Source organism: Ischnura elegans, chromosome 3 (genome assembly GCF_921293095.1).
Source record: "Ischnura elegans chromosome 3, ioIscEleg1.1, whole genome shotgun sequence".
Classification (NCBI taxonomy): Eukaryota; Metazoa; Arthropoda; class Insecta; order Odonata; family Coenagrionidae; genus Ischnura; species Ischnura elegans.
In genome coordinates this window covers 35,256,634-35,283,550 of record NC_060248.1, presented here as the reverse complement: position 1 = coordinate 35,283,550, position 26,917 = coordinate 35,256,634, and the positions used below count along the sequence as shown (strand labels likewise).

The 26,917-nt window shown below is 40.1% G+C and overlaps 1 protein-coding gene across 1 annotated transcript; it reads left to right on the top strand.

The window, feature by feature from the left end:
- The first annotated feature begins 427 nt into the window (after positions 1 to 427).
- LOC124155648 (E3 ubiquitin-protein ligase RNF103-like) lies at positions 428 to 23,503 on the top strand. Its single transcript, XM_046529652.1, has 8 exons — positions 428 to 537; positions 756 to 1,036; positions 1,128 to 1,446; positions 1,540 to 1,651; positions 9,174 to 9,484; positions 13,634 to 13,880; positions 17,445 to 17,760; positions 21,760 to 23,503. The coding sequence occupies exons 2-8, from the start codon at positions 799 to 801 to the stop codon at positions 22,641 to 22,643; spliced, it is 2,427 nt and encodes an 808-aa protein (XP_046385608.1). The 5' UTR covers positions 428 to 537; positions 756 to 798; the 3' UTR covers positions 22,644 to 23,503.
- The last annotated feature ends 3,414 nt before the right edge of the window (positions 23,504 to 26,917 follow it).

The window sequence follows — 26,917 nt, the reverse complement described above, 5'->3', positions numbered from 1 at the left end:
AGGGAGTGGGATGGGAACGGAGGGGAAAGGATTGGAAAGAAGTATTCGATTAATGGTTTTCTGTGATATTTCAAACCCCTCGGAGTCTTATTCCTATAGGGAGAAATTACTTCATGACGGTCAACTAGATAGTTACATGATATACCCCTATATGAGCAAAAAATTTACTTAAATGTTGAATTTCATGCGGAAAACTAATGGGTGCCGTGATTACGCCCTTGAAGTACATAAAATAGCCTAATCGACGATACTTTTCCCAGTAACTATGAATAAAAGTAATTATAAACAAATAAATAATTCAAAATAAATTTAACTGATTGAATTGTTATTCGGTAAAGAGTAGCATTTTATCTTCAACTCCCATCCTTATTCAGGCTGCGCGCCAAATTAGCGCTGCCGTAGCACGTGATCTTCCGAACGAGGTTATCTTGCGATTGGGGGAATGCATTTTGCGGATAAGCAATTGTGTTCGTCGAAAGTGAAGGTTGTCAACAAAGAGTAGACAACCTGTTCAGTTTTAATCCTAAATCATTCAAGGTGTGTTGCCATTGATTTATATATGTATCTTGTCAGTGTTTACTTCGTAAATAGCTCGAGTGTTGATAATTATGTAGCTATATCTGCCAGACTTATTCTGCTAGTTGCGTACATTTTTAGTGATAACTGGTCTATTTATTCGATTATAAATGTTCTATCATTGTCGTGTCTTCTTTTTTGATCCTATTTAATTTATTATTCTAATTATTCCCTTTCAGTTGGCTGTCGAGTCCGAATACGGATCCATGTTTATTTTTTATAATGAGTAGATCTATATGCATACAGATATTCCTTTTGATTCTTTATCTGTCGATGATTTTTATCATATCACGTCTCCATGACTTAGTTTTATGGTTACACAATGGATTTTCTTCAACCGAGATTGTGGATCCTCTACTTCTTAGTGTCAGGCAGCTGAAACACTTGCTGGAAGTGAGAGGTGTCAGCTACAATGGATGTGTTGAAAAGCATGAGCTTGCCAGTTTAGTGGACGCGTCGGGTAAGATGTATTCTTAAACTATGATTTATATTTCGTTTGTTTTTAATTGGTTTTGGTGTACACTGTTTGACTCCTTCGTTTTGTATTGCAGCCGATGTCACTCAAGGGGAGGCAGCTGAATCGATTATTGAAATAAGTAATCGTGGTAATGACAGATTATCGGATTATGCTGCCAAACCACCATCTTCTTTCACTGGCGGTCCACATTTTTACGAAGAAGTAGAAGATACCAAAGATAGCGTCTGGCTTGTGCAAGTGGTTCCAGCTCAAGGAAGTAGGACTGGTATTGGGATTGGATCACAACAACAGGCAGAGCCACTTTTGGATGATTATAGTTGGCGGGTAGTTTGTAACCAGTTGGCTCCGTTTGCTGTAAGAACTGGAATATTTGATTGTCGACTTGATAGGCGGTAAGTATAATTAGGTATCTCACATATTTTTATTGGTTGGAAATTTGAAACATCAAAAATATTTATTTGAAAATGTGATTTTTCCTTTCACAGTCTTTGTATCAACAAAGGATGGCATCGGCCTTTGCTACTACTTGCCCTCCCAAGGGGTTGGAGAGCCAAGGATAAAGTAGTTATGAGGACATCAACTTTCACAAGGCCTCAGGTAAGGATATCAATCGTCTAGTTAAACCTTAATTCCCCTGCATCTGTTGCATTAAGACCCCTAATTTTTTTTAACATTTTCCTTGCAGAAGTTTTAGAAATTTCCTTAGGTTGGTTGCGGTTGAATGTATAATTAATCAATCCAGAATTTTTTAATCACTTTAATTACTTTTGGTTGTCTATATAATGTTGTTGCGTTCAGTTTGCCATGACCAAATTGGTAATAGTAGGAGTAAGGATATCTGCTATGGTTCAGATAATATTCTTATTTTGTGGTTGAGGCATTTTGAGAAAATTCTTCGTATTCTCTGATGGCACTAAAATGTGAGAACCATTTGTTATCATTAAGAAATGCTGCCTCATAATATTGGGTGAATTTAGGGGGAGTCAGTGCTCCAAGCTGTGCCACCACAGCTGTGTAATTTCTCTCTCAATGCAACTGCTACAAAGTAGCTCAGTATGAGCACTCAGTCATTTCTCAGAGAGTTATTTTTGGCTGGTACTTGCCTGAGCACTGTTACCTGATTGCCCGCAGCTCAAATGTTAGTTATAGATGGCCAATAGTGTGTCGTGTGACGATTCCAGGAGTGCTCGATAGAGTTTTCCAATCTAGGAGGCTTCATTATGTTCGCTCCTCACTCATTACGGACTTCCCCATGCCGTGTTGGCTGCAACCACTGTTGGTGCTTACCAATCAGAGCCTTTGTCCTTTGGAAGAATGGAGCCAGGCTGCCACATTTGCTGTAATGGGTTGTTCACGCACACCAGAAGTGGAAATTTGTTAAAAGAATTTGGTAGATTTAAGGGAAAGATTTCTTAAGAGAAAAAAAAAACAAATATTCCTCATTCTGCCATTCTCCTATATGTAAGTGTAAAATTAAAAAAAAAAACTTGAAATTTGCCACCTACATTTTATGAATATTTGATGTCATGACGTATATATACGTGTGGACGTTTCCTGACCCAGGAGATGATAGCCATATATTTGCGTGTGAGATTTTCCTGGCCAGGAGAACGAAAGCCGTATATATACGTTTTCTAGCTCTCCCCCTTTTAGGACGGTCGCGAGTTTACGCCGTCTTTGTCTCAGGACCCAACGCTGCAGGGTTTAGGATTTACCCTCGGAATCCGGGAGCAGGTACCCGGACCCCTCGTCTTTTATAACCCCTCTTAGCGGTGAGGGACAGCGGTCATACAATTGTTTATCCAGTCAATTTTCCAAATAAATATTTGTTCATTTCTCAAGAAAAATAAAGTAAGAATTGAATTATTTGTCTTTTGAACAGCATTAACAATTTTTAAACGAAATTCTACGATAAATATTAACTTATATCTCGAGTTATGTATAAACATCAACATGGAAATTGTTGCTGCATTAAATGCGTTAATATTGGCCTTAAAACTTCGCTTAAAATTTGACAATGCTCAGAAAAAAAATGAGGAATTCAATTCAAAGTCTGTATTTCACGTGCAAGCAACAATTATCCATATGCTAAATACATATAAGCAGTACATAAGTTGAGCGCAAACCAATGCCGCAGGTATGGTCGTTAACCCGGAAAGGAGGGAGCACAACTACTCTCGGAGTCCGAGATAATGCGGAGTCCCAGTGGGGAGGGGTCGAAAATGGTTCCGTGGGACCCTTCTTAACGAATGTCCTCCAAAAATGCTCCGTACCACGAGAAAGAAGAGTCTCTTGGGGCTTAGTACAGCAGTCATGCTAAGACGAAAACTCCGCCGTCTCAAAAGGGTTAGAGTTCGATTTCATGAATTCGGTCAGAGAGATCCACTCATTGAAGGAAGGAATGGTTGTTATGAGGAAACAAAAATGCCTGAGGCTTATGTGCAAGGTTTAGTATTAGCAGGGAATGGGTGAACTGCTAGGCAAGAGGTGGTGTCATCTTCAACTTATGATCTGCCAATGGGTTAAGGCTGTCGAGTTTTGCTCTAAATTGTGTGATAAGTTGGTGATGAAAGGTAAATGGAATAAAATATAGGTGTCCTTTTTTTAAACACAGTCACAAGCTGAAATTAAAATAAAAGAAAGTGGTAGAGTAATTTATCAAGGAGCTGATATGGCATACTCCTTGGTTCCCACCATCAGAAAGATCTTGTATGGTTGAGCCCATTTGACTCATTGTCAGCCCAGGCCTAGAAAGTCTTCCTTGAATTTTTCCTCCAACTCAGCTTGCATGGTGTTGCCTGCCTTTGCTGCCCCAATGAAAGTGCCTGAACTCCACTGGAGAATCTGGCTGGCTTGATTGGCTGGTCGACCCAGCTAAGGTGGTGTTTTTTCTTCCACTTCCCTGTCGGCCTGTTCTGTCATGATGGATACCACCTTCCCGAAAACCATTCATTGCTGTATGCTGGTGCCTTGAAGCATCTCTAACGGCTGCCCTGTAGAAATATTATCCAAAATCTTTTGATGAGTCACATCTGCACCACAATCCATCTAGAATGACATTTCAAATCCTTCGATATAATCAGGCGATGAAGACCCAGGGTGGGTCTTCAGAAGGTTACAACCACCAGGGTAGGGACCTAATAACTTAACCCTTTTCCCTAATTTTTTTATTTCGAATTTTTCTACGTAGAACAACAGAGGCCGAGTTAACACGGCAATGCTGTCAAGCACGCCAAAAGGGTTCCTAGCATCATTAGAGATCAGATAGAGTCAGGGGCGCAGCTAAGAATTACGCCTAGGGGGGGTTTTAGGCGTAAATAATACTGACGGGTGTGGGGTATTGCATACCTTCCAGGGTAAGCGGGAGGTGCGGGGGGGCCCTCCCTCAGAAAATTTTATGATTAATGGTTCAAAATGGCGAGTTTTAAGGCTTTAAGAGGGATATTTGATTAATCTTAACTTTATTCTATAAGTAATACTAATCCAATTAAGTAAGATGGATTAAACTTAAAAATTTCTCTGAGCTCTGGGGGGGGGGTTTATCCCCCAAAACCCCCTCCTCGCTGCACCACTGGACAGAGTTAGGTCAGAAACGATATCAAACAATCTGAGGAAGGTGGATGTATACCACCGAAAATTTAGTTCTGTGTTTTTTTTATCTTTCTGTATCGTGTGCTTCTGTCCAACCTGGGATATTTTTATGTTTGTGGTGACATTTGTTGAAATGTCCGATTGAACTCCTTTGAAAAATTGCCTACATAATGTATTAAAATATGATTTTCTCAGTTCTTTGTCGTGAGCCAAAATTAGACTTTTTTCGAAAAACCTATCATAAAAACCTTTAAATACTAATGCCTTATAAAGGCATTTAGCTATGAATGAAAATAAATGCATAGCCTAAAAATTTGTAAATTCATGATACAAAATAAGGGATGGTTTCCGTAGGCACGTGCTATGCGTGGCAGTGGCACTGGAAAACAATGGTGCATTAATGTTTTCTTTGAAAAGCACATTACCCCCCAATTCACACATCCAAGAGTAGACTTGTGCCAGTAGACTTAAACGGAAATGTTGGGAAGTAGATAGCCTCACTCTTCTCGGAATAACTCTGTGAATAAGCCGTGAATTTTGTCTACAGTGAAAAAACCTGGGAAAAGTTCAGCATTCTTTCGGGCTGCATCCGCGTCCGTTGTCGAAGAACCACAACAGTTTCGCCATCTCCTTTGCCAGCGTCCTCAGGTGAAGGATGAAGTGAAGCTTTTAGTCCTCTCTTATATAGTCAATTTTTGGCGCCAATTCGGTGGATTTCTTTCGACCAATCAGGGAACGTCCTCGTATTTGCGTCGAATATACCTTTTCCACGCGCTGTGCAAATGGCTATCCTTTGCACAGCGCGTGGAAAAGGTATATTCGACGCAAATACGAGGACGTTCCCTGATTGGTCGAAAGAAATCCACCGAATTGGCGCCAAAAATTGACTATATACGAGAGGACTAAAAGCTTCACTTCATCCTTCACCTGAGGACGCTGGCTGGAGAGCTGGCAAAACTGTTGTGGTTCTTCGACAACGGACGCGGATGCAGTCCGAAAGAATGCTGAACTCAAGTAATCACCGCGGAAACCTGCGTACGAACAAACCTGGGAAAAGCTGTGAATTTTGTCATAAAACCTTTAAAATCTCTCAAATGTGATTGTAGAACTGCGATTGGCAGATCAAAAGAAAAATCGATGTGTCGATCATGTTTCAAGGGCAGTGATGTGCAGCTGCTGTCCACTCATTCATTTGCACACCTATATTTGTAGCGCAATAATAGGTCCGTGTGCCATAGTGAAAAATTGACTTTAAGTCAGTGATTGGAAGACTGGTAGCCAAAATGTTCATTAACCCTGGTGAAAAATCGGACACTTGTTCACTTCCCTGCCACCCTGCTCCTTCTATTTTCCCACTCACAACCTGTAGCTGGCCCTGAATTTTGCTTACAATAGGTGACGTCACCAGGGATAGCATTTGCATTCACGGCCTCTGTACCATTTGTTAAAGTTTTAGTTACCAAGCGGCCGGTGATTGTTACGCGATCAATATTTCTGCCTATAATGGCTCATCAACAGACCATGAATTTGGCAACATTTAACCCTTTCACTGCTGTGGACGTACCTAGTACGTACGCACGGCAGACTGCTGTGGACGTACTTTTTCTTCGTCCCTGCCATGCGGTCAGCACTTTTGCCGAAGCAGTCCGAAAGGTTGCTAATCCGGGACACGGAATCCTCGACCAGCTCATCATCCGCCTACCTCCCGAAAAGTGACCTCTCTGACTGCAATTTGAAAATCAATAAATCAATCCGATCCTCAAAAAATTTATATTTTCATCACACTCCTGCCAATCAAGTACATCTTTGAACTGTGTTTCTGTGATGAAAAATAACGATTTTGTTAACTTTGCTAAAATGGTCATTTTACGGTTGTCCGCGGCCACGTTTTTAGCAAAGTTAACAAAATCGTTATTTTTCGTTGCAGAAACACGGCTCAAAGGCGTACTTGATTGCTCGATTGGCAGGAGTGCGATGAAAACAATCATTTTTCGATGATCGGATTGATTGGTTGATTTTCAAAATGCAGTCAGAGCGGTCACTTTTCGGGAGGTAGGGTAGGGTCACTGGTTGCGTCGAGGAGACGGTCCTGCGTGGATGAGCTCGTCGAGGATAGGGTCCCGGATTAGCGACCCTTCAGAGGGTGTACCACACCCATCCTGGAAGTACCTGCTCCATAGGCCCACGAACTGCATTTTAACCTTTTCGCCGCATGTGAGGAGAAGGTTTTCGGAGATTGAACAGCAGCGAAAGGGTTAAACCGTGAAAACCTGGAAAAAACTGTGATTTTTATAATTCAGTTAGATTTGGAACCCTGAATGAGAACTTATATCACACGTACATTCATATTTGCCATTCTGCCAATCTCCTCACGATTCTTCCTTTTGGTGGTTGTAATGCTCAAGGTGAGGTCAGGATCATACTGTATAGCTTCTACAAGTTTCTTTTCTCTTCTGCAGATGGAAAGTCTGTCTTAGGTCATATCCTCCCTCACTGCCACATGTTCGTTTCTACCAGGTGTGGTAATCATTGTCCCTCTTCATTTCTCCCTGATGACTTTCACCTGGATGCCAAAGAATTCTTAATGTTTAGAACTTAGGCCATCATTTTGTGGACGTCCTTTGCGCTAAAAAAAATCGACTTTGTACTATACCACAATTATTTCATCACCACACTGGTTTCAACACTTTAGTGGGATTTTCTAAGGACTTCAAAAACAAAAACTTTGGAATAGTATGGTCTACCTATTTTTTCAAGTGCCTAAATGCATTTGCTGCTGGCTTCCTCTTCTGATTAGTTGAAATCACAGAAAAGATCCTCCATCTTTTTGCCCATGTTGTATGGGAACTGGTGTAGTTACTTATTTTTCGTTATGTGCAGAGAGATTGCTTCTATTGCGGTACTAATCAAATTTCATGCCCCACTTCGTCTACTTTCCTCAACCAAGTGATGTTCACCTTGAAATAACTTTTTTAAACATTAAATTACTGATTTTATTTTGTTGGAGCAGAAAACATGTGAAAAAAGATTTTTTTGTATGTACCCTTATGATTTTTTGCGAATGTTGTACTATCTTGTTTGGGTACTTTTACCACTGGATAGCCACACGGATTCATAATGGATATTTCTACTTTTTAACAGAATGTGAAAGGAATATGTTGTGTTTTCAAGTTTGATCGGCTGATACATTGGTCTTTGTGCATTGGGAAGTTCCTTGGGGTATTGAGATGCTGGCGGTCCTGCATAAGTAGAGTAGATAATACCAATTACCTATGATTTTAAAGTGTTTTACATTTCATATTCTTGCCATTTTCTTTTATCAGCTCCTGGAAGACTCCTTCCACTTCGCATTCAGTTCTCAGTCCTCCCAATCACACTCATAAGAGGCTTTGCAATGCAACAATGATATTTGAGTCTTATGCGAATAAGACTGCGGTGGCCGTCTTTCAGCCAGCAGCCAGTGAAATTATTTCAAATGTTAGCTCCATTTCGTTCATAAGCGACCGAATTGTCATTTTGCTGAGTTGATAAGGTTGAGAGATATGCGCCCGTAGAAAAAAGATGTTTTAAATGTTTGAAAGAAACTTTTTTTCGTTCAATTCTAAAAGAATATGAAAAAGTTTTATTTTTATCCTTTTGATTCATGGGCATTGTTATTTTACTCGGTGTAAAATATTCAGAGGAAGTATGCCATATAAGGAAGCTGTATGAACAAGTCAACAAGTAATCACAAGAGCTTGTCCATCATTTGTTTTGGATCTGGAATCCTTCTTCATTTTCTCCGATGACTAGCCTCTACAAGTTGGATGTGTACTAGGCAGTCATTTTGAGTGCAAAGGTATTACAAAAAGGATCACTCAGCAATTCAACCCAAAGGTTAATTTGTGTAAGTGTGGGTTAAGCTCACCTCAGACTTAGCCATGGCTATGTGAATATAGCACATTCAGGGTTGAGGCAGCCTTTTTCTTGCCCTTGGGCATCGTGCCTCTTCAGGATTTGTTTTTTGGAGTGTCTGAAGGCTTTGCTTAAATGTACACCATGGATGAAATTTGCCATGAAAAAATCATTTGGCTTATCTCCTGGATCTCCAAATTGCCAGTCAGGTATGCTACCATTTACACCACCAAGTCATCTTCTTTTAAGGTAAATCTCGGACTGGCTTAATCAAACAAGGTGTTGGCATCTCAAGTCCACACTGTGACACAGGAGACGAAGATCATGTTCGCGAAGCCACTGTCAGAGAATAAACCACCTGTATACAAAGTCACTTGTTCTATGCAGTGCTTTAGCTTTACCTGAAATTTTAGCCTGAGACCCTTTGATTAGTAACCATGTGCTCATCCTTATGTGCCAATGTGTTCCCCAGAAAATAATATGCTTAAAAGCCTACAAGTCTTGCAGAGTTTGAGTAATAGTGTCCAGAAAAGGAAAAAAAATGTGGAAATGCTGCAACCATGTTGTAGCTAAAGCCAGAAATGCTACAGTTTGGACTTGTAAATAGTAAAAAGAAATTTTCTTTCTCTTTCAGGCCATCATGGAGTGGGTACGGGAGCAGCTGGCAGTTCGCTTGAGCACAGTTAAAGATCTGTCTGAGGCTGAGAATGAATGGATTAGAAGGCCTGAAATGGATGGTAGAACTGTTGAAATGAGTCTCAAGGCTCAGAATGTGTCAGAAGAAGTTGTGGAGGCAATGGAAGAGCATGATGAAAACCAATCTCAAGGTTCTGGTGACATTAGGGATGGTAAAAGTGAAGATGTGAGAGTTCTACTGGTCACACATCTCTTGCATCCTCCTCTGTTTTTGGCTGCCTTGTCCATAAAATTTACTGGACGAATCAGGTAAGTTTTCACTCTCTTAGGGATTAAATTGTGATTGTAGTGTGTGGGGCATTTATATGTTCGGCAACCAGGAGGTTCTGGGTTCGAGTGCCAGTCAGGCCGCATTTTTACCCTCTGATTTCTGGCTTTTTCCATCTACCACAGCACCGTTGTCCTCGTCCTTTTTCTATTACATGTTCCTATCCCTTTCTTTCCTTACCTGTGAATTTATTTGTATGTTTGCGCTTAAGGCGTCGTGTGAATGAATGAAGTAGTATATATATACATATGTGTGTGTGTGTATATATATAACGTACAAGGGGGGGACACAAAAATAACTGGACAGAAGTCGCTGCTTGCATCGCTTTTATGTTTTGGGCTTCTCCCACCAGATGGGAGTTATTTCATCACTTCTGAGTCAGTATGTGGAACGGCGTGGTTTTAAACAGTTGTAGCAAGCCCCTATGAAGTTTACATTCTAAGAGGTTTTTGACCTCTTTGATTTTTTAAATGGCTGATAATTTAGAATATCTTGTAGCGTTGAAATTTGACATATTCTCTGCTAGGTAAAAGTGAGTCATACATGGTTAGTATGTTGTCTACAGCTTATAAAGAACATGCCTTAGAAGTAACTCAAGTGCACAAGTGGTATTCGCAATTCAAATGTGGCAACATGTTGTTCGAAGACATTCAATGCCCGGATCGGCCTTCCAGGTCCAGAATGAAAATGTGGTTAAAAAACCATGTATCCTTGTGTACAAGGATATGAGCTCTTGCTGAATAATCTGGTCATTGGTGGAGTTCATTGCAGAGAATTTTGGCTGAAGATTAGCAATTGAGACGAATAGCGGCAAAATTCCCCCGCTTGTTGACTCCTGATCAAAACTTTGTTGCTGCTTGCTGCGACTTGAGTTTTTGATGATACTGCATCCTCGCCCACCCTAATCATCAGATCATTTTCATTCGTTCAACCGGATGGAAAGGGTGATGATAGGGAAATGTTTTGGTCATATTATGGAGGTGACAAGAAAAGGCGGTGCTGCAAGGCATTGGAAAAGATGAGTACAAAAGGTATTTAGCGTAGAGGAAAAAAAGTTTTAACCAATGTGTCAGTGTAATTGGAGAGTACGTCGAAGGTATTTAACGTTTGTAACACAAAAAATTTAATTTTGTATTTTTTTTAATTGTGTCCGGTCATTTTTGGGTCCCCCTTCATACAAGGGAAGCTCAGTAAGAAATGCAACGCATTTTTTTCTGAAACAGGGATTGTTTTATTGAACATTCATATAAATCATAGTACAGTAAAACCTCTTTACATGGTAATGGAGGGGACTAAAATTTGGGCAATTTGATGTATGGAGGTTCACTATAGAGAGGTTTAAGTGATAGGCACCATTTTTTCATATCCTTTGGAAATGAAAGGCACTACTGTCTTTAAAACAATTATACTTATGTGTTTAAATAAACATGCATGCATTAGTGAACATATACTTATTATTTAATAATTACAGAAAGCGAGCCATATTGCATGATTTTTTCTAAAGATGTGCAAATAGTATCTGCAAATACTCGAATACAAGAAAGTATTCAATATTCGAGGCCTCGAATAATTATGCTCAAGGTATGCTCTCAAATACTTCGAATTAGAGATGTGCGAATAGTATCCGCGAATACTCGAATACTAGAGAGTATTCGATATTCGAGATCTCGAATAGTTATGGTATAGGTACCGTCTCGAATACCTTGAATACTTTGAATTTCGGATCATACACTGTCGCACGCACATCATTGGTAGTCGACTAGGAAAAATGAAGAGAACTGTAGTTGTTTAGTGCATGCAGCCTCATTTTAGGCAAGTTGACGAATTACATCAAATTCGTGGATTAGAGCAGTGAAAAGAGTTCAACGTGGAACGGAAACCGAAAATGATCGGGTGAAAAAGTCCGAAAATCCCTGATTCCCCCCACTAGGAGTACCTCAGTGCCGTGAGATAGTAACTACGTAACACAATTCCCAAAATCCGCTACCCAAGATCCCAAGCTCCATCCATCAGCCCTCGGCCCCTCCTCAAATGCTTTCCTCCTCTCCGAAATCAAACAAAAGGCCCCAGCTCACGCAGGGTTTGTATTACGAAGACCATAAACCAAAAGTTCAAAAGAAAATATCAAGTTACAGGAGAATAATAGAACCGTGTTTCACCCTTCACTCTTTCTCCCCCACTGATCTTTTTCTGCCTACCTGCTTCGAAGTTCCCCATTTCTGGAGGTCAACCGCTACATGAGTCATCTGTTAGCATAAAAGGTGTCTAACAATGACTTTCGGCTATTGATATTACCTCTTTATTGGATTGAAATATTAGTAATGTGCGCGTAATTTCAAAAAGAATAAGATCAAACACGATGTATTTCTGATCTCTGCATTTCTCCAGGGTTTTCTTCCGCGTCAGATTGTTGGTTGACAACAGTTTCGCTGGCAGGATAGCCAGCGAAACTGTTGTCAACCAACAATCTGACGAGGAAGAAAACCCTGGAGAAATGCAGAGATCAAACCATCGCCGCGGAAACCTACGCTCTAACACGATGTATTTCTGACTTTATTTAAGCATTTCACGCTAGGAAATAAATGTCAAAATATGACGGAGACTTAGCATTCTGGCGAAACTCAATATCCTCGCAGCTGAGCTTCTCGGAAGTTGATGAGGTATTTTTTTTTGAAAACATATCAATTGATGGACAAAGATATTTTCTCAAGATATTTGGTTTCTCCCTGCTAGCAATTTGAATTCATCTGCTTATCTCGTGAGAACTTCCAAAGGTGGACTGAAAATAATTGAAGAAGAAAATCCGTTGGAGAAGCGCACGTATTTTGTAAAACGTCCCTGATTGTCCGCTAGCACTTGACAGTAGGAGTGAGGGTAAAGTGAGCTACCTGTTAAAAATAAGAAGTTGGATGAAGACGTATCAGTGTATCAGTTTGGCATGCCGATGAAATGGCGTTTGGTAGATAAGAGTATACATGCTGTATACCATGCAATCATTTTATTGCAAGGTGGTGTGTCCCCTTAGGATATTTGAAAGAGATGTTAGTTGAATCAACTATATGCCCAATTTGTTTCCAAAAAATTAAAATATTCCATTAATTAGCTAAATTCCTGTTTGAATCATTTAAAGGAAATCACAATTACTCGTCAAAATCTTGGGTTTTGTGCTGCATAGGCAACCTAGTCAAACATTCCTGCATTCATCGTTTAGTATTCAAGGTATTCGAATATTCGAGCAATGATTTAATATTCGAATTCGATATTCGAGTTCGAGAAATCTGCTATTCGACCCATATATAATTTTTATAAATTAAAAATCATTTTTATAGGCTTTCAAGTTGTTTTTCAAAAAAATCTTTACATGCTCAGGAACTAAACTCTTACGCTTAGGTTTGTAATTATAACTATTTAATAAAATTTATCAATTAATTAAAAAAATAGAAATTAGCTTATTGAGGACGGATGGCTTATGTGAGGTGATACATACCTATCATATTGTTTAATGATTTAAAATAATGATACATTGTAAAAGATGGTTATTGAAATTGTCCAACATTATACCATAAAACGGAAAAAGAAGCGCCAAGTTCCATCCTAAAAGCATGTATCTTGTGTGGCATAGCATTAATAACGCTTTTTTGTATGTAAAAGTCAAATACAAGAACCAAATACTTCAGTGCTTCAACCACGACAACTTCCAGTATGTGATTATAGCATTCCACTTCATAGCCTTCAACGAAGGGCCCCTTGAAGTTTCTATTGAACTCCAAAAATGTCAGATTTGGGAAAAATTTCTTCATCCAATATTCACAACTGAGATATACATCAGTATTCGCTTCACAAAATTGCTGAAAACACACTCGTTTCGCTCACCACCAGGCTGAAGAACTAGTAAACAAACAGGCCGTTCAACTTTGTCTCATTTCTGAAATTGGCCGCCAGATGTCAGTTACTTTGATTCCTCTTGCCAATATATTAGACTTATGAAATTCATTGGTTGGTTTACGTGCAAAGCACGATTCTAATTATAACAACCACTGAAAATTTGTAACTCTTATGCCTTATGAACCCTGAATTATGCTTGAATTTTATATTTGACTATAGCAGATGATACCCTCATTTTGTTTCAGGTTTGGGGTGTTGATGGTACGCAAAGAGGACAAAGAGACAGTGAAAAAAAGATTGGGACTCTCACGTGTGCCTTCATATCTGGTAACAACTCCAGAGCACACTGTTGTCTATGGTTCACGACCAAGAGAACATTTTAATGTTGGCTCCATGAATGCATTCCTACGGGCCATCCATCCAGAAACAAATGATGCATTTCTTTTCAGTCTCGCATTGACCAATGCTCTGGTGTTCCTCCAATTATTCCAAGTAGGTTGTGTATAAATGTATTATATGGAATATCAAATGGACTCATTTTGTTCTCATGATTAGATTCTGTAAGGTTGTTCTTCTGTCTTTCTCAATATGTTCTTGTTTATTGCATTCAGGATAGACAACGTTAATTGATGTTATCCTCAACTCGGGCATGTTTAATGTTTGTCTCATGGACTGGTCATATTTTAGCTTTCTCTGTGATGCTATAATTTATTTCAAAACTTACCCTGTCATCTTGAAATTTTGATAATGATTAAAATCTTTTTGGGCTTTGTGTCCTCATTAATGGTTAGGTCCCTAACATTTCTCTAGATTAGATTAGATTGGTGGTGGGGTGACATCAGGTGTGACCTGGGCACTTAGACCTAAAAGTTCGATGCTTCTCTCACCAGTATTTGGTTAAAGCCTTTTTCTTTAGCGACGATTTTTGTATTCTGCCAGGCGATTGCATTGTGCAGCACTGCATGATTCTGCTACAGTAGATTTTGTCAAGTGCCCCAGCATATTTGATCTCTCATGCTCCTCCAGGTGGGCTTTGCCAGTGTAATCTGCCTGTTTTGCCAAAGTAATTCTTCCTCCTGGTTCAGCAAGGAATGTGGTGGACCCCTTCAACTTGCTGCAATTTTCTGATCTATATTCTTTTTATTTGATGTTTCACCTGCTTGTGTGGCAAAAAATCTAGATGTTTTAACAAAGAATCAAAATTTTTAGTTTAGTAGAGTTTACTCTTCTCATCATTTACTGTATTGAGTATGAGTATAAAAAGTTCCATCTGAAAAGAGACATAGAAAAATAGACATCTGAGGTATAGAAAAATGATGAGAGGGATCTAATCTACTCACTCTGAAAATTTCAAGTCAGTAACCTAAGTTTTGAAGAAGTAATGTATCACAAAAATTACCTTCAAAAGACCCATTAACCACTGCAGGGGTGCCAACTTATAAAAAATATTGGGGGGGGGGGGTCCATATCGGAGGTCTTGCTCCAGGAAGAGGTTAAATTCAAAGTGTGTCGCAGCACCGAAACACTATCATGATTCATACCACTTGTTTTCAGTTAACCTGCATACTACCTTATGATTTGTTTTAACACATTGTTGAATTTATTTTAAAAGGTAACTATCGTCAAGCATGGGAAATAAAAAATACCAATATATTGTTGTGATTTCGCAAAGCATAATATAACTAAATTATTTTATTGAATTATTGAGGGGGCTCCGCCCCCCCAAACGAATCTTTGAGGGGGCTCGGGCCCCCTCAGGCCCCATGGAGTCGGCGCCACTGAACCACTGTAGCCAGATGTAAACTCACTGTAGCCTATTGACTGTTCAACTGACAATTATGGTCATACCCAGGAGGGGACAGCTGCCCCCCCCCCCTCCCACTAGAGGTGAAAATACATTTATGTAGTTCAAAACAATACCTAAAGAAAGAAGATAAAGTCTTTTGAAGAAAAGTAATAATAGTATAAGATATGAAACTAAAATTTAAAAATCATTATTTTTTTCAAGCAAGTAATTTAGTAATTTTTAGAACTAATAAATCACAGTCATAATTTTCTTAAAATCCTGCTTCATTATTTTTTTTCTGTGCTAAAATGTTGCAACTTGAACGACCACGGCTTGTCCTTGTGTTGATCATGGGTATGTCCATGCCAGCAATCACAAAGCCATCAACAGCCGATGGAAAAGAAATACCTACCATCCCTCAATCTAAGGCAGAATGCATTCATTTTATGTTTTCAAAATCTTATTGTGAATACTTGTGCAATTCCCACCTCTTTGTGTTACAATTTTGACAGAATTACCTTTTAAAAATATTTATAGTTTGTGACTATAGCTGTATAATATGATATAAGATTGTATAATTTCCCTGGTTTGGTTGAATCTGCTAGGAAGGTGGCATGATTGCTGCCAGCATGCTGTGATGTGCTCCACACAACCATGTAATCCAAAATCTATACATATTTACAATCTAGTGCAAGTGTCTTGAAATCTACTAAATTTTGTACATTTATTCCTCAAACATGAGCGGTCAAACATGATATAAATCCTCGGAAATAAATTTATTTAATTAACTATTCTATTTTTTTAATCATGTGCTCAAGTATGCTTTTGACATAAACAATAAAGGCGAGATAATTGGGAATTGAAACTGAAGAAATATCAACCAATGATAGCTCCCCGGATTTTGCTTATGAAGCTATAAGCTCAAAATAGCAGGCTCTTGCCTGTTTATCTTTGGTCCCCCTCATTGGTAATGGAATTATTTGTGAAAACCAAGGTTATTTGATTATTTTATGGACCGTAGGCTTTTGCAGCGAGATTCATTGGTGTCGACGGCTTTCGGGAGTAGCTGCATATTGTGCTTTGTCATGCGAACTTTCGAGGCCATTACAGGTTGCATTATCAGGCGATGAATGAGACATTGGAGAAAGGTTGTCAATTAATATACTTGTCAACCCTTCTCACTCCACCGGAGTTGTGGGGGGGTAAGGATGATGCTGACGTCATAAGAACTCATGGTCCTGTCCTTGAGTGGCGAGCAGACTATTACCCGTTGTGGTGTGCTGGGCAGGCGAATCATAGGTGAAACCATACTGGAAACATCGTCACCGTTGTTTATTTCGGAATATTCTCATTCACATCTGGCTGAGTTTGACGCCGTCCGATCGGTTGAAATTCTGGGGGCATTTCTCAATTTCAATTGCCTCCTCAATTAGTAATGTCCCACCCATGTAGCGGAAAATGCTCATGTTCAGGACTGGATAGGACCATGGAAAATGCTGCAATAGGGTAGTTTCCTTCATCAAAGAAAATGAAAGGCATTGATTGCGATTTATTACCCACCATTAGTGTATTCATAATATACAAATTATTTGGCTTCAGAAATCCCAGTTTAGACGAGTGTTAATGGTCACTTTAAACCTCATTTGAAAAAGGCCAGATTGGCGCCCATGCGATGCCACTCCACGTGACGTCACAGGGACCTAGATGCTGTACAAGTAGTCAGGAGTTTCACATCATCTGAGATTACCAATGCATGCATGAGACACAGAGGTCAGGGAAACACCTCTTAATAATCACCTATTAAAATTACCTAAGATCGGAAAGTTTCCCTTGTTTGATAGGGTGTAAATAATCCTTATGTAAGCCAAGTGCTATCTGCTAGCAGGGTACTCTGCTACCTGCTAGCAGCCTGAATCGTAGCGGCGCTCATAGCCTCGCACCAAGGCGGCGTCACGTGGCGGCGGCCGGAACCAGAATGACATCACATGGGCTTTGCCCAGCACTCGTACTTAGCCGTCAAGTTGTCGCGTGCTTGAAAATTTTCACTTATCATTTAATCGCTGAAAATAGATGTGGTCATTTAAAAATCTAAAAGCGTGAAATACGCACTCCGGGAGTAATAATCTTTTGATTCAGGCAGTTAAAAAAGTAACGGGAAACTATCCTATTCCCTCAGAAAACCTTGAATTTTCACTTCTGATAGTATGCAGTGTATGTTAATTTCATTATCTTCCACAGAATCTAACTTAATGCATTTAATTCTTTCCTAGGTGTCTGGAGGTCTTTGGCGACATGCTGCAAGCTGTATATGGGTGCTTGTCAGTCATAATTTGTGGCTCTTCTCCATGTGGCTTGTGGTTCTGGGAACATGGCACTTTCCCCTGGCATCAGTCGTAATATCAAGGCTAAGGGTTCCTGCACGATGGTTGGCCATGAGTGAATTTGGCTCTCTCCTCCGTTCTGATTGGATGGCTCTGTTGGATTATCCTCTTCTGCTGTTTAGCTCTCTTGCGCTGTATGCGTGTGTGGTGACTGCAGTGCTTCATTGGCTGAGGACACAGCAGGCATCAGAAGCATCTGTACAAAGTAAAGTATTTTTTTATTTACTATGTCATGTTGTTTAAATTGAGTTCTTTGGGATTGAAATGGTAGAGTAACCTATGCACCTTGTCATTTTGATCATCAATCACACGAAATTTTTTGATCCCTTCTCCCCTTTTGGTGATATCTTTGTGGCGTTACGTCTTTAAATCTTCCAGAATCTGAACGTAAGCCCCAGACACAGGGAACTCCGATCGTCTGTCACTTGCTGGTTGAGGGAAAGACTCCACAAACAAGAATAATCAGCACTCTAAGAAACAATTGTCCCAAAATTACGAGTCATTTTCAATCAATATCTATTACAAGTAGAAATATTCAAAAATTATTTTAGAAAACAACAATGATAACTAATAATCTCATAAGAAACATTACCAAAGACTAAGTACAAGCTGTATTTGCCTGACAGCACCAAAAATGATTTTTAAGAAATCACTCTCTCAGCCGAGCGATCTGTCCACCGCGAGCACCGGGAAAAGAAGAGGACTGGCTGACCTCCGAACAGTGTCAGGGAGGAGGGGAAGGAATTAACAAAGTTGTGGAGGGGTAAAAGCGCGATGTCCAAGTTAGCTGCATCAGTGTAAATCTCCTGGTAGGCGCCCGTGTTGACTGGGACCTCTGGAAAACGTCCGTCATCCAAGCCGGGGTTGGGGGAGAACCGCACACCGCCGGGTTTTCTCTCCTCTTCTGGATTGGAGACATAGCGAAGTCGTGTGATAGCTGGTAGAGAGAAGTCATTGGAATTCAAGTAGGGGAAAGACATAGTAGGATGAGGTGTTGAACAGAGAGAGAGTTGTGATAGGACAAGTGGAGTACTTCTCACTCCAAACTGCATTCTTATGCCTCAGCACCCACTTCCCCTTGATTTCCAGGAGTAGGTATTCCTCTGCCATACTAGCTATTAGGGATGAGTTGATTCCACTTTTTTTCGATTCCAATTCCTTCAAATTGATTCTCGATTCCGATCCATCGATTCTTTTTCCTACTAATTGGTGGGATATTGATTTATCAGTTGCCTTGCTGTCATTAAAATCTAAGAATTGAATGGAATAAAATAACAATAGCCGCGGTGGCTACATTGTCATTTGGCCGCGGTGGCTAAACAATAATGTAGCTTTCATACATACTAGAGCAGCCTGGCGGGTGCGGGCCGAACGCAATCTGTTGAGTCCGCCCGGAGGCGGCGGCTTATGCCAAGCAAGAATCAACTTTCTCAAGGGTCGCATTGATGAAACTGGGCTATACAAACACGAATGTGTGTAAATTTTTATTATTGACGCAGATGCGTGTTAGTCTATGAAAAAAAGTTATGTAAAAAAAACCCACTCTCTTTGTGTGTTTATAAGAAACTTTTTTTTTTCACAGGAAAACTCACTCTCTGCACATTTTTATTATCATCAGACTTCAAATATCATTCGTAAATAAAAAATATATACTTTGATCTATTATACGTTAAAATTGGTGGTCCAAATGAATTCTCAAATGGTGATTCATAATCGCAATAATTTGATTTGCCGTGACCAGCAGTTAACACGTTGCGTACCGGGGTATTTAAATTCCTAGGAACGCCGATTTGGAAATATACGAGATATTTCGAACGGACTCAGGCATAGGCCCCCAGGAGAGAAAAACCCTGCTTTGTAACTATTCAGCGATGAACTTTATCAAAGCACTGCATGAAACAAGTGACCACCCTGAGTTATCAAGCATTTCAATACAGTGCAACCTCGATAAAACGACACCCCACGGTGCACCAATAAACACTCGCTATAGTGAATTGTCGCTTTACCGTAGGTGGAGCAAATAATAGCCAATATACCTGTTGCGAACAGTTATACAGGAACAGGAGTGGTGCGGCGACAGATAAATTTTTATCTGATAAACGTAAGCATAAATCCAGACGAAAGGTGATGTTTTTTTGCATCACTAAATTTCCTTCCTCAAACAACGACTAACTATTCAAACAATATATAAGCACCGCACTGAATAAAAATCATGCAAAGCATTGTTTTTTCAATCATTATGCCAACGCACAACCGACGAAGCCATTTTTCTATGCACTTAATTAGTGCATTTGCGTAATCATTCTATTATTTTGGTATTTTCCACTGAAAATTCAAAAATTAACTGATAAAACTGTATCGCGGTTATTTAATGCCTCAAATGTTTCCATTGGTGTATGTTTATTGTTCCTGTACACTAAGCGGCAATGAAGTGAAATAATGTATTGCATTTGTTTCTGCCGTCGAAAACGGTGGAAGGTTGTATAAAGTTCCTGCCTTGGAAGACTTTTTCTATCAGATAATGTAATATCTTCATTATCTACGGTAAAAAGTTTGCTAAGCTTTAAAAATTATGTGATCAAAATTGCCGTTGTTAAAAAAAGTTCCTTTTTGAGTGTTACGCTCGCGACGTATTTGAAATAACACACCGAGTTTACCACGGCACTGCAAACGAGAGTCAGTTGTTCTGTGAGTTCTTCCAGCGGCCACCAGGGGATGCTCGGCTACCCACGTGACGAAAGAGAGCGCCAGTACGAATCCGACCACTGACGCGAATAGTTAACCCTTATGAATCGGCAACGGAGAATAAATACGTCCATCCGGACAATTCACGCTCAGTATCATTGCATCATACTCATCGCTAAGGCGCACTACATACCTTTAGAGGAATCATTGCAAGAAATACCTCGTACTGCAAGGGTTTTGTCGGGGAATAGGATGTACAAAAGTTCCGTTTTGTCTATGTTATATCACGCGGGGAATACTTCTTAAGATACTAATGATCGGAGTCCTTTCTTCCACGAATTCGGGTTTACACTGCAAGCATCACCAGCAATTATGAGGGGAGACAAAGCTTTTGTGCTTTGCGTTAGTATAATCAACCTTCCGCACTCTTGAAATTCTCGATTCACAATCTATCCCTGAAATACTCCGCTTTAGGCTTAGGCGTAGCCCTTTTCTCAGAAGTTCCCGCAGATTGGAGTGGGCAAAACCACCCGAACAAAGCTCCTTATAACTCTACATAGTCTGCATTCCTTGGGCACTTTTGTTTTTTTTTTAATTGTGAAGAGCTTTCTATTCACGCAACTCACGGACGTGCGGGTATGCTGCTGACTGCTTTCTGCTGCCCGAGGAACAAAAGAAGATCAAGCATTCGCGAATGCTAATGCCACAATATTTTCACCAAAATTAACTACTTATTTATCGAACGACAGTTTACCACATAAATTAGAGACTGAGCACTCCATTAACTTCATTTCTAACAGATCGCTAGCAATTACAGAGATTAAGGGGTCTTGAGGTAAGTTTTTCCGGCGGTGAAACCCTCGCTATGGCGAGAGCCAACGCCAAAAGGGCCTCGTAAAAACAAAATTTTTAACATGCCTATTATAGGGTCAATTGACGGTGCATCGGCTATCTCTCGTATCTCTCGGGGTCTCGCTATAGCCCGTACTCGCTTTGACGAGGTTTCACTGTATCCGAAAATCTAAATGAGCTCTTAAGCTATCAAAATGATGGAAGACTTTTCTATTTGTACAAAATTTTTATAACTGGTGATTTCAGGTTTAACTTTGTGAAACCTTTCCATAATAGAAATGGAAGAATAAAATTTTTTATGTTCACTAATATATTTTTTTTAAATACGACCCGTTTTTTATAACATAGTGACTAACCTGATGATGTAACTATGTTATGAAACCCGGGCCATTCTTTTTCAAATATATTAGTGAACGTAACAAAGTTTGTTCTTTAATTTCCATTCACAAAATATTTTGTCCAGTGAAATGCAATATTGTCATTTTCATTTTGAAAATCGAATTTTATTCATATTTTTCATGGCAATACAATGTAATCTAAAGCTAATCTTTCTTGGGAATCAAAATATTTTGCCCTGGAAAACATGGAGATCATAGTGAATTTTTAAGCAGTGGACACTATGCTGTTTGCGTAGTATGATGCAATTTCTGCTCTCTCTCACCTCTAGGTGTTGATTCTGATGGGGTATCTGGGGCACCTCAAAACAACTCTGTAGCTGAGCGGGCATGGTGGGAAGTTTTCCCAATGGATTCCTTCTTTCTGGATTGCTTCTTCCGGCCTGTTTCATCTTCCACGCCTTCAGTCTCCTCACCATCACTGGGGTCTGGAGACCTTGAGTTGGAGGAGGGCATTGAGATGCTGATCGAGCGACTTGAAATGCCAGATCTGTGGCTGAGGCTGTCAGTTCCCAAGGACTACCTCAAGGACCTCCCCATCTGGAGGCACGGCTCGAGTAATCTTGGAGATGGGAAACATTGCTCAGCCAAGGCATCTCACGCCTCTGCTTCACCCGAGGACAAAGATCTCGCCACTTACATCCTTGAATTGATGGATGGTGATACTCAAGGTGGATGGACGCAAGGGCAAGGCTCTTCAGTGTGTCGACAGAGGACTCACTTGCCAACTCGCCGAGAGACAGTACGGCAGTCACGTATACGCCGCGATTGGTGGGATATACCTTTGGAGTGCCAGCTTCGTGAGAGTGACTTTGAGAATCCTGCAGAGTGTAGATGCATTGTTTGTTCTGGCGGTTCCACTGCAGCAGGGAACTCGGGCTTATCCTCGTCGTCAGAGGGTGAGGAGAGTGGAGGAGAGGTTGGATTGAGTTCACAGCCACCTCCGGGTATCCTCTATACGTCTGAGTGTGTGGTTTGTCTCGAGGCATATTGTAGAGGAGCTGTGCTCTGTGGTCTTCCTTGTGGACATAACTATCACCATAGTTGTATAATGACTTGGCTTACTCGGGATAACCACCATTGCCCAGTTTGTCGTTGGCCAGCGTATCGAAGTAAGCCTGCCCATGTGAAATCTGCTATACCAAAATCTGAGTAGGGCTATCCATACCTATCTTTTTTGTTACTATCTAGCTTCCATCTTTTTATCTGCTGGATTTGTCCCTATTTTGTTGCTAGTCAGGAAAGTAACCCAAAAGAATCTGTGGAGTGAGTAATGCCAGATTTATGTTTGTGACATTTTTAATGACTGATTAGATGGAAGATTTGTGGATAACATTCCAAGTCCATCATTCCAAAAGAAGGCTGTAAATTAAAGAGTGAAGTCATGTGTTCCTTCTGTCTAACATAAAAGGTGCATCAATGATTCAATTGTGCTAATAATTTTCTGTGATTTGAGGTGATGGTTTTTTTTATTAATTTTTCATCCCAAAATTTGATGAAATCAGCATGTGGTGAAAACTTGAAGTCCCTAAGCTTTTCAGTTTACTAATCAATATGGTTGTCATTCAATAATGTTTTACAGGTTAGTTTCAATTGCTTATGCAGGTGTTCGCCATGCATCATGTTATAATGCCGAAAACAGTTCTTGGTAATTTTGCTTTGACTGCAAATTTTTCTCTATTCTGTCATGTGAAGCGTCCATGTTGGTGTCCAAGGAAAAATTGTCTATAGTTACTTTAAGAAGTAAATTGCATAACAAGTGCTCCATGACTACAATTGAAGTATTTGCTCAGATTCTATAATTAAATAGCTTACTGTTACCATGACTCTCTAAGTAAAACTTTTCCACTGCTCAAAGTGCATCTATTTTCTATATCATTTCAAGACTAACAATTTCAGCCCTGTAGATCATTACTACCTAACTTCGCTTGGACTTTTTGGCTATGTTATGTGATAAGTAAAGAAGTATTGGTCAAGGCACTTGTACATAAAGCCAATAAATCACATTTCATGATCTGTGCAAATTATTTTTATCCTCTTTAACAGAATTGTATGCTTCCTTTTTCTTTGTTGTTGTCCCACTGTGTTGCAACCTTAGGGTCGGTGGGGAATGGTGAGATAAGAGGTCACCCCAGAGTAAGCTGTAGGTGTGTGAATTTCAAACATTTTGGGCAGGGGGCCAGTTCCTTTCCTTGAAGATTTTATGGATGTCTGAAGGCTTCACCTGGGATTGGAACCCTTCATTCAGATGCCAAACTCAGTAAACCAACAAGCTCTGGAAAGTTGGCTGAATTTTTCACCTAATTTTTCATTGATACTATTGAGTATGTAGTCTCTAAAAATTCAGCTATTTTTCTTTTGTCTCTGATCCAATATCTGGAACAAAGACACGCCTCCTGATACATTTGACTGACGTAATATCTAACCAATTAAACTTGTGCGAGACTGATAAAGGTGTGGCATTTTTTAGTGTTCTCCCCCCCCCCCCCCCCCCCCAGAAATTTCTCGAACTTCCTCCGAACTTATCCTCAGAACTTCTCCCGCTAAGGACTTTTCGCGCTAAGGTTTTTCGCGCAAAGGCCCTGTCTCGCAAAATCCTGTCTCGTCTTGCAATAGGCAAGCTCTCTTCTGCTCGAGCCCTGGTAGTGGACGCATGCCTAGTGAGACATGGCAAATTTAGAGAAATTATACTGCTGGTATTTAGCTGGTAATGTTTCCTATGGGATCATGAATTACTATCATTGTTTTTTGTAATACTTCTGATTTTGAATTCTCTACTTGGAATAGATTTTGAACAAAAATACTAGTAAATTTTTTGGCAATTTTTTCTTGTGAGCTGATTAACTTGTTTATGGAGTCTTTCCCTGATCCAGCTTGTGACCGACGGTTGGAGTTTTTCCTATGTCTGGGCTTACGTGAACAATCGACCAGATTTAGCGACATAACGCCACAAAGGTCTAGTGCTCCAAAGACAATGTCACTGGCTTAGATGGGTGAGGAGTAGAAGGTTAAGACTATTGTGGACTCGATTCATTGCAAGTTTCTGTGATTAAACTTTGTAGAAATGAAATAAAAGTGTAGTCCATTTGTGACGAATGAATTCTAAATTTTCATGTTCGTCACTTTGACAACCAGCAAATTTTTAGCTACCAGAAAAATTTGATGTCACATCATGGTTGTCGGTGATTAGTTGGTGTGCCTCGAATATGATCTCCTCTTACTATTCTACGTACTTTATTTTTACAGTTTCTATATTATGGTACCTCGGGCAACAAACTTTTTACGTTGGAAAGGCATGCACATTCCTATGACCCCCTAGAGCTGCACTGGAAGAAGTAATTCACAATAACTGTTGGTAGTGGCACCCATGCCAGGTAGGTCAAAGGGTAGGAACAAGACGAAATGTAGTCCCATGCCAGGTAGGTCAAAGGGTAGGAATCAGACGAAATGTAGTCCACATGATGGTGTCACGTAAAGAACATTGCTGGAATACACACAGGAAACCACATGTAAGGTCCTAGAGGTTCTTATAATGCGAAATCATTGCAGTGACTTATCATCAGCAGCAGCATTCAAGAAAAAGGTAAAACCAAAAAGAAGGCAGCAAGGAGTGCAGGACATGAAATGTTAGGAGTATGATAGGGAAATGACAGTGGGTAACCCAGAAAATGGAGATGATTGAAGGGAGAATAGATATTTTGGCTGTGTGTGTTGTGAGATGGAGGGATTATTGAAGCGATTGGTACAGGATAACATATATATATATATGTAGTAGTGGGGAAAAGAGTCATCATTGGGTAGCTTCGTTATTCAGCAGGATGATCACTAAGAGTGTGTTATGCATCGAGAAGGTAAGCATTAGGATTGTAGTGGTCAAATTAGGGTGGTGTCCTATTATTTTTTTATTGCCTAAATCGAAAGATTATTACTCCTTTAGTGCACATTTCACGCTCTTAGATTTTCGAATTACTATATCTATTTTCGCGATTAAATGAAAAGTGAAAAATTTCAAGTGTGCGAAAATGTGATGGCTAAGTAGCAATGATGGGAAAAGTCCATGTGACGTATTTCTGCTTCCAGCTGTTGGTGTGTGAGGTGACCTTGGGGCAAGGCTTGAGTGCTGGTACGACGCTAGCAGGTAGCAGAGTACCCTGCTAGCAGGTAGCAGAGTACCCTGCTAGCAGGTAGCAGAGTACCCTGCTAGCAGGTAGCGCTTGGCTTAAATAAGGATTATTATTCCCCTATCAAACAAAGGGAACTTTCCGAACTTAGGTATTTTTAATGTGTGATTATTATTAGATGTTTTCCTGAGCTCTGCGCCTCATGCATGCATTGGTAATCTCAGACCATGTAAAACTCCTATCTACTCGTATAGCATCTAGGTCCCTGTGACGTCACGTGGAATGGCATCGCATGGGCACCAATGTGGCCTTTTTCAAATGAGGCTGAAATTGGCCATGAACATTGGTCTAAACTGGGATTTATAAAACCAAATAATTTGTATATTATGAATACACTAATGGTGGTTAAGGAATCACAATCAATGCATTTCGTTTTCTTTGATGAAGGAAACTACCTTATTGAGGCATAATCCACCTATCTTGTTGTGGTTCAAGTTTACATGCCCACTAGTGACCACAGGGTGAAGGAAGTACAGTCCGGCGGCCGACAGTTGGAAGGGTCTAGTTTGGGGTAGGGGGCAAGGTTGCTCGGTAAGAAAGGGAAACACCCACATCACATGTAAACAGGCTTCTATGAAGAAAAGAGACAGAAGGGACAATGAGCGTGAAGGACCCATAGGAAGAATCCATTGTTTTGGTGATTCGAAGAAGGGGCTTGTTTCGGTGGTTGAGACTCATTTCAGTGCTTCATACGCGTGTGGCAACGTTGTATGACTAGACGAGGGTGTGAGGTGTGTTTGGAGGACAGCGATTGGCTGCAAACCGTGCTGGTGCAGGGTTCTCTGCCCCACCTTTTGCGCTGTCATCGGACAAATCTCGCCGGCTGGACTATAGATGGGGTGCATGATAACTGGTGTTAATTATTAGGGAAGTCCATGGTAAAAAAATTAAGCAGTGATGGGGGACTGGAACACCTCAGTTTGGGGAGGGAAGGATGGAAATGAAATAGGAGAATTTGGAAGGAGGAACAATCTGTAGAAAAAAAGAAGTAGAATTTTACAGGAGGATCAAGTTACTTATCACATAGTATAAATAACATTATAAGTGGAGGTGCACATAAATTGGATACGTCGAGTGTAGAAGGATTAAGAAGTGGCAGATCACAGAGGACATGGTAAAGGAAATGGAAGAAAGTGGACACACACCAAGGCAAAAGGATGTATGTTTAAGGAAATAAATAATAGATTATGACGAGAAACTAAAAATGCAAGAGAGACATGGTGGGAAAGACAGAAGAAATGGAAAGGTT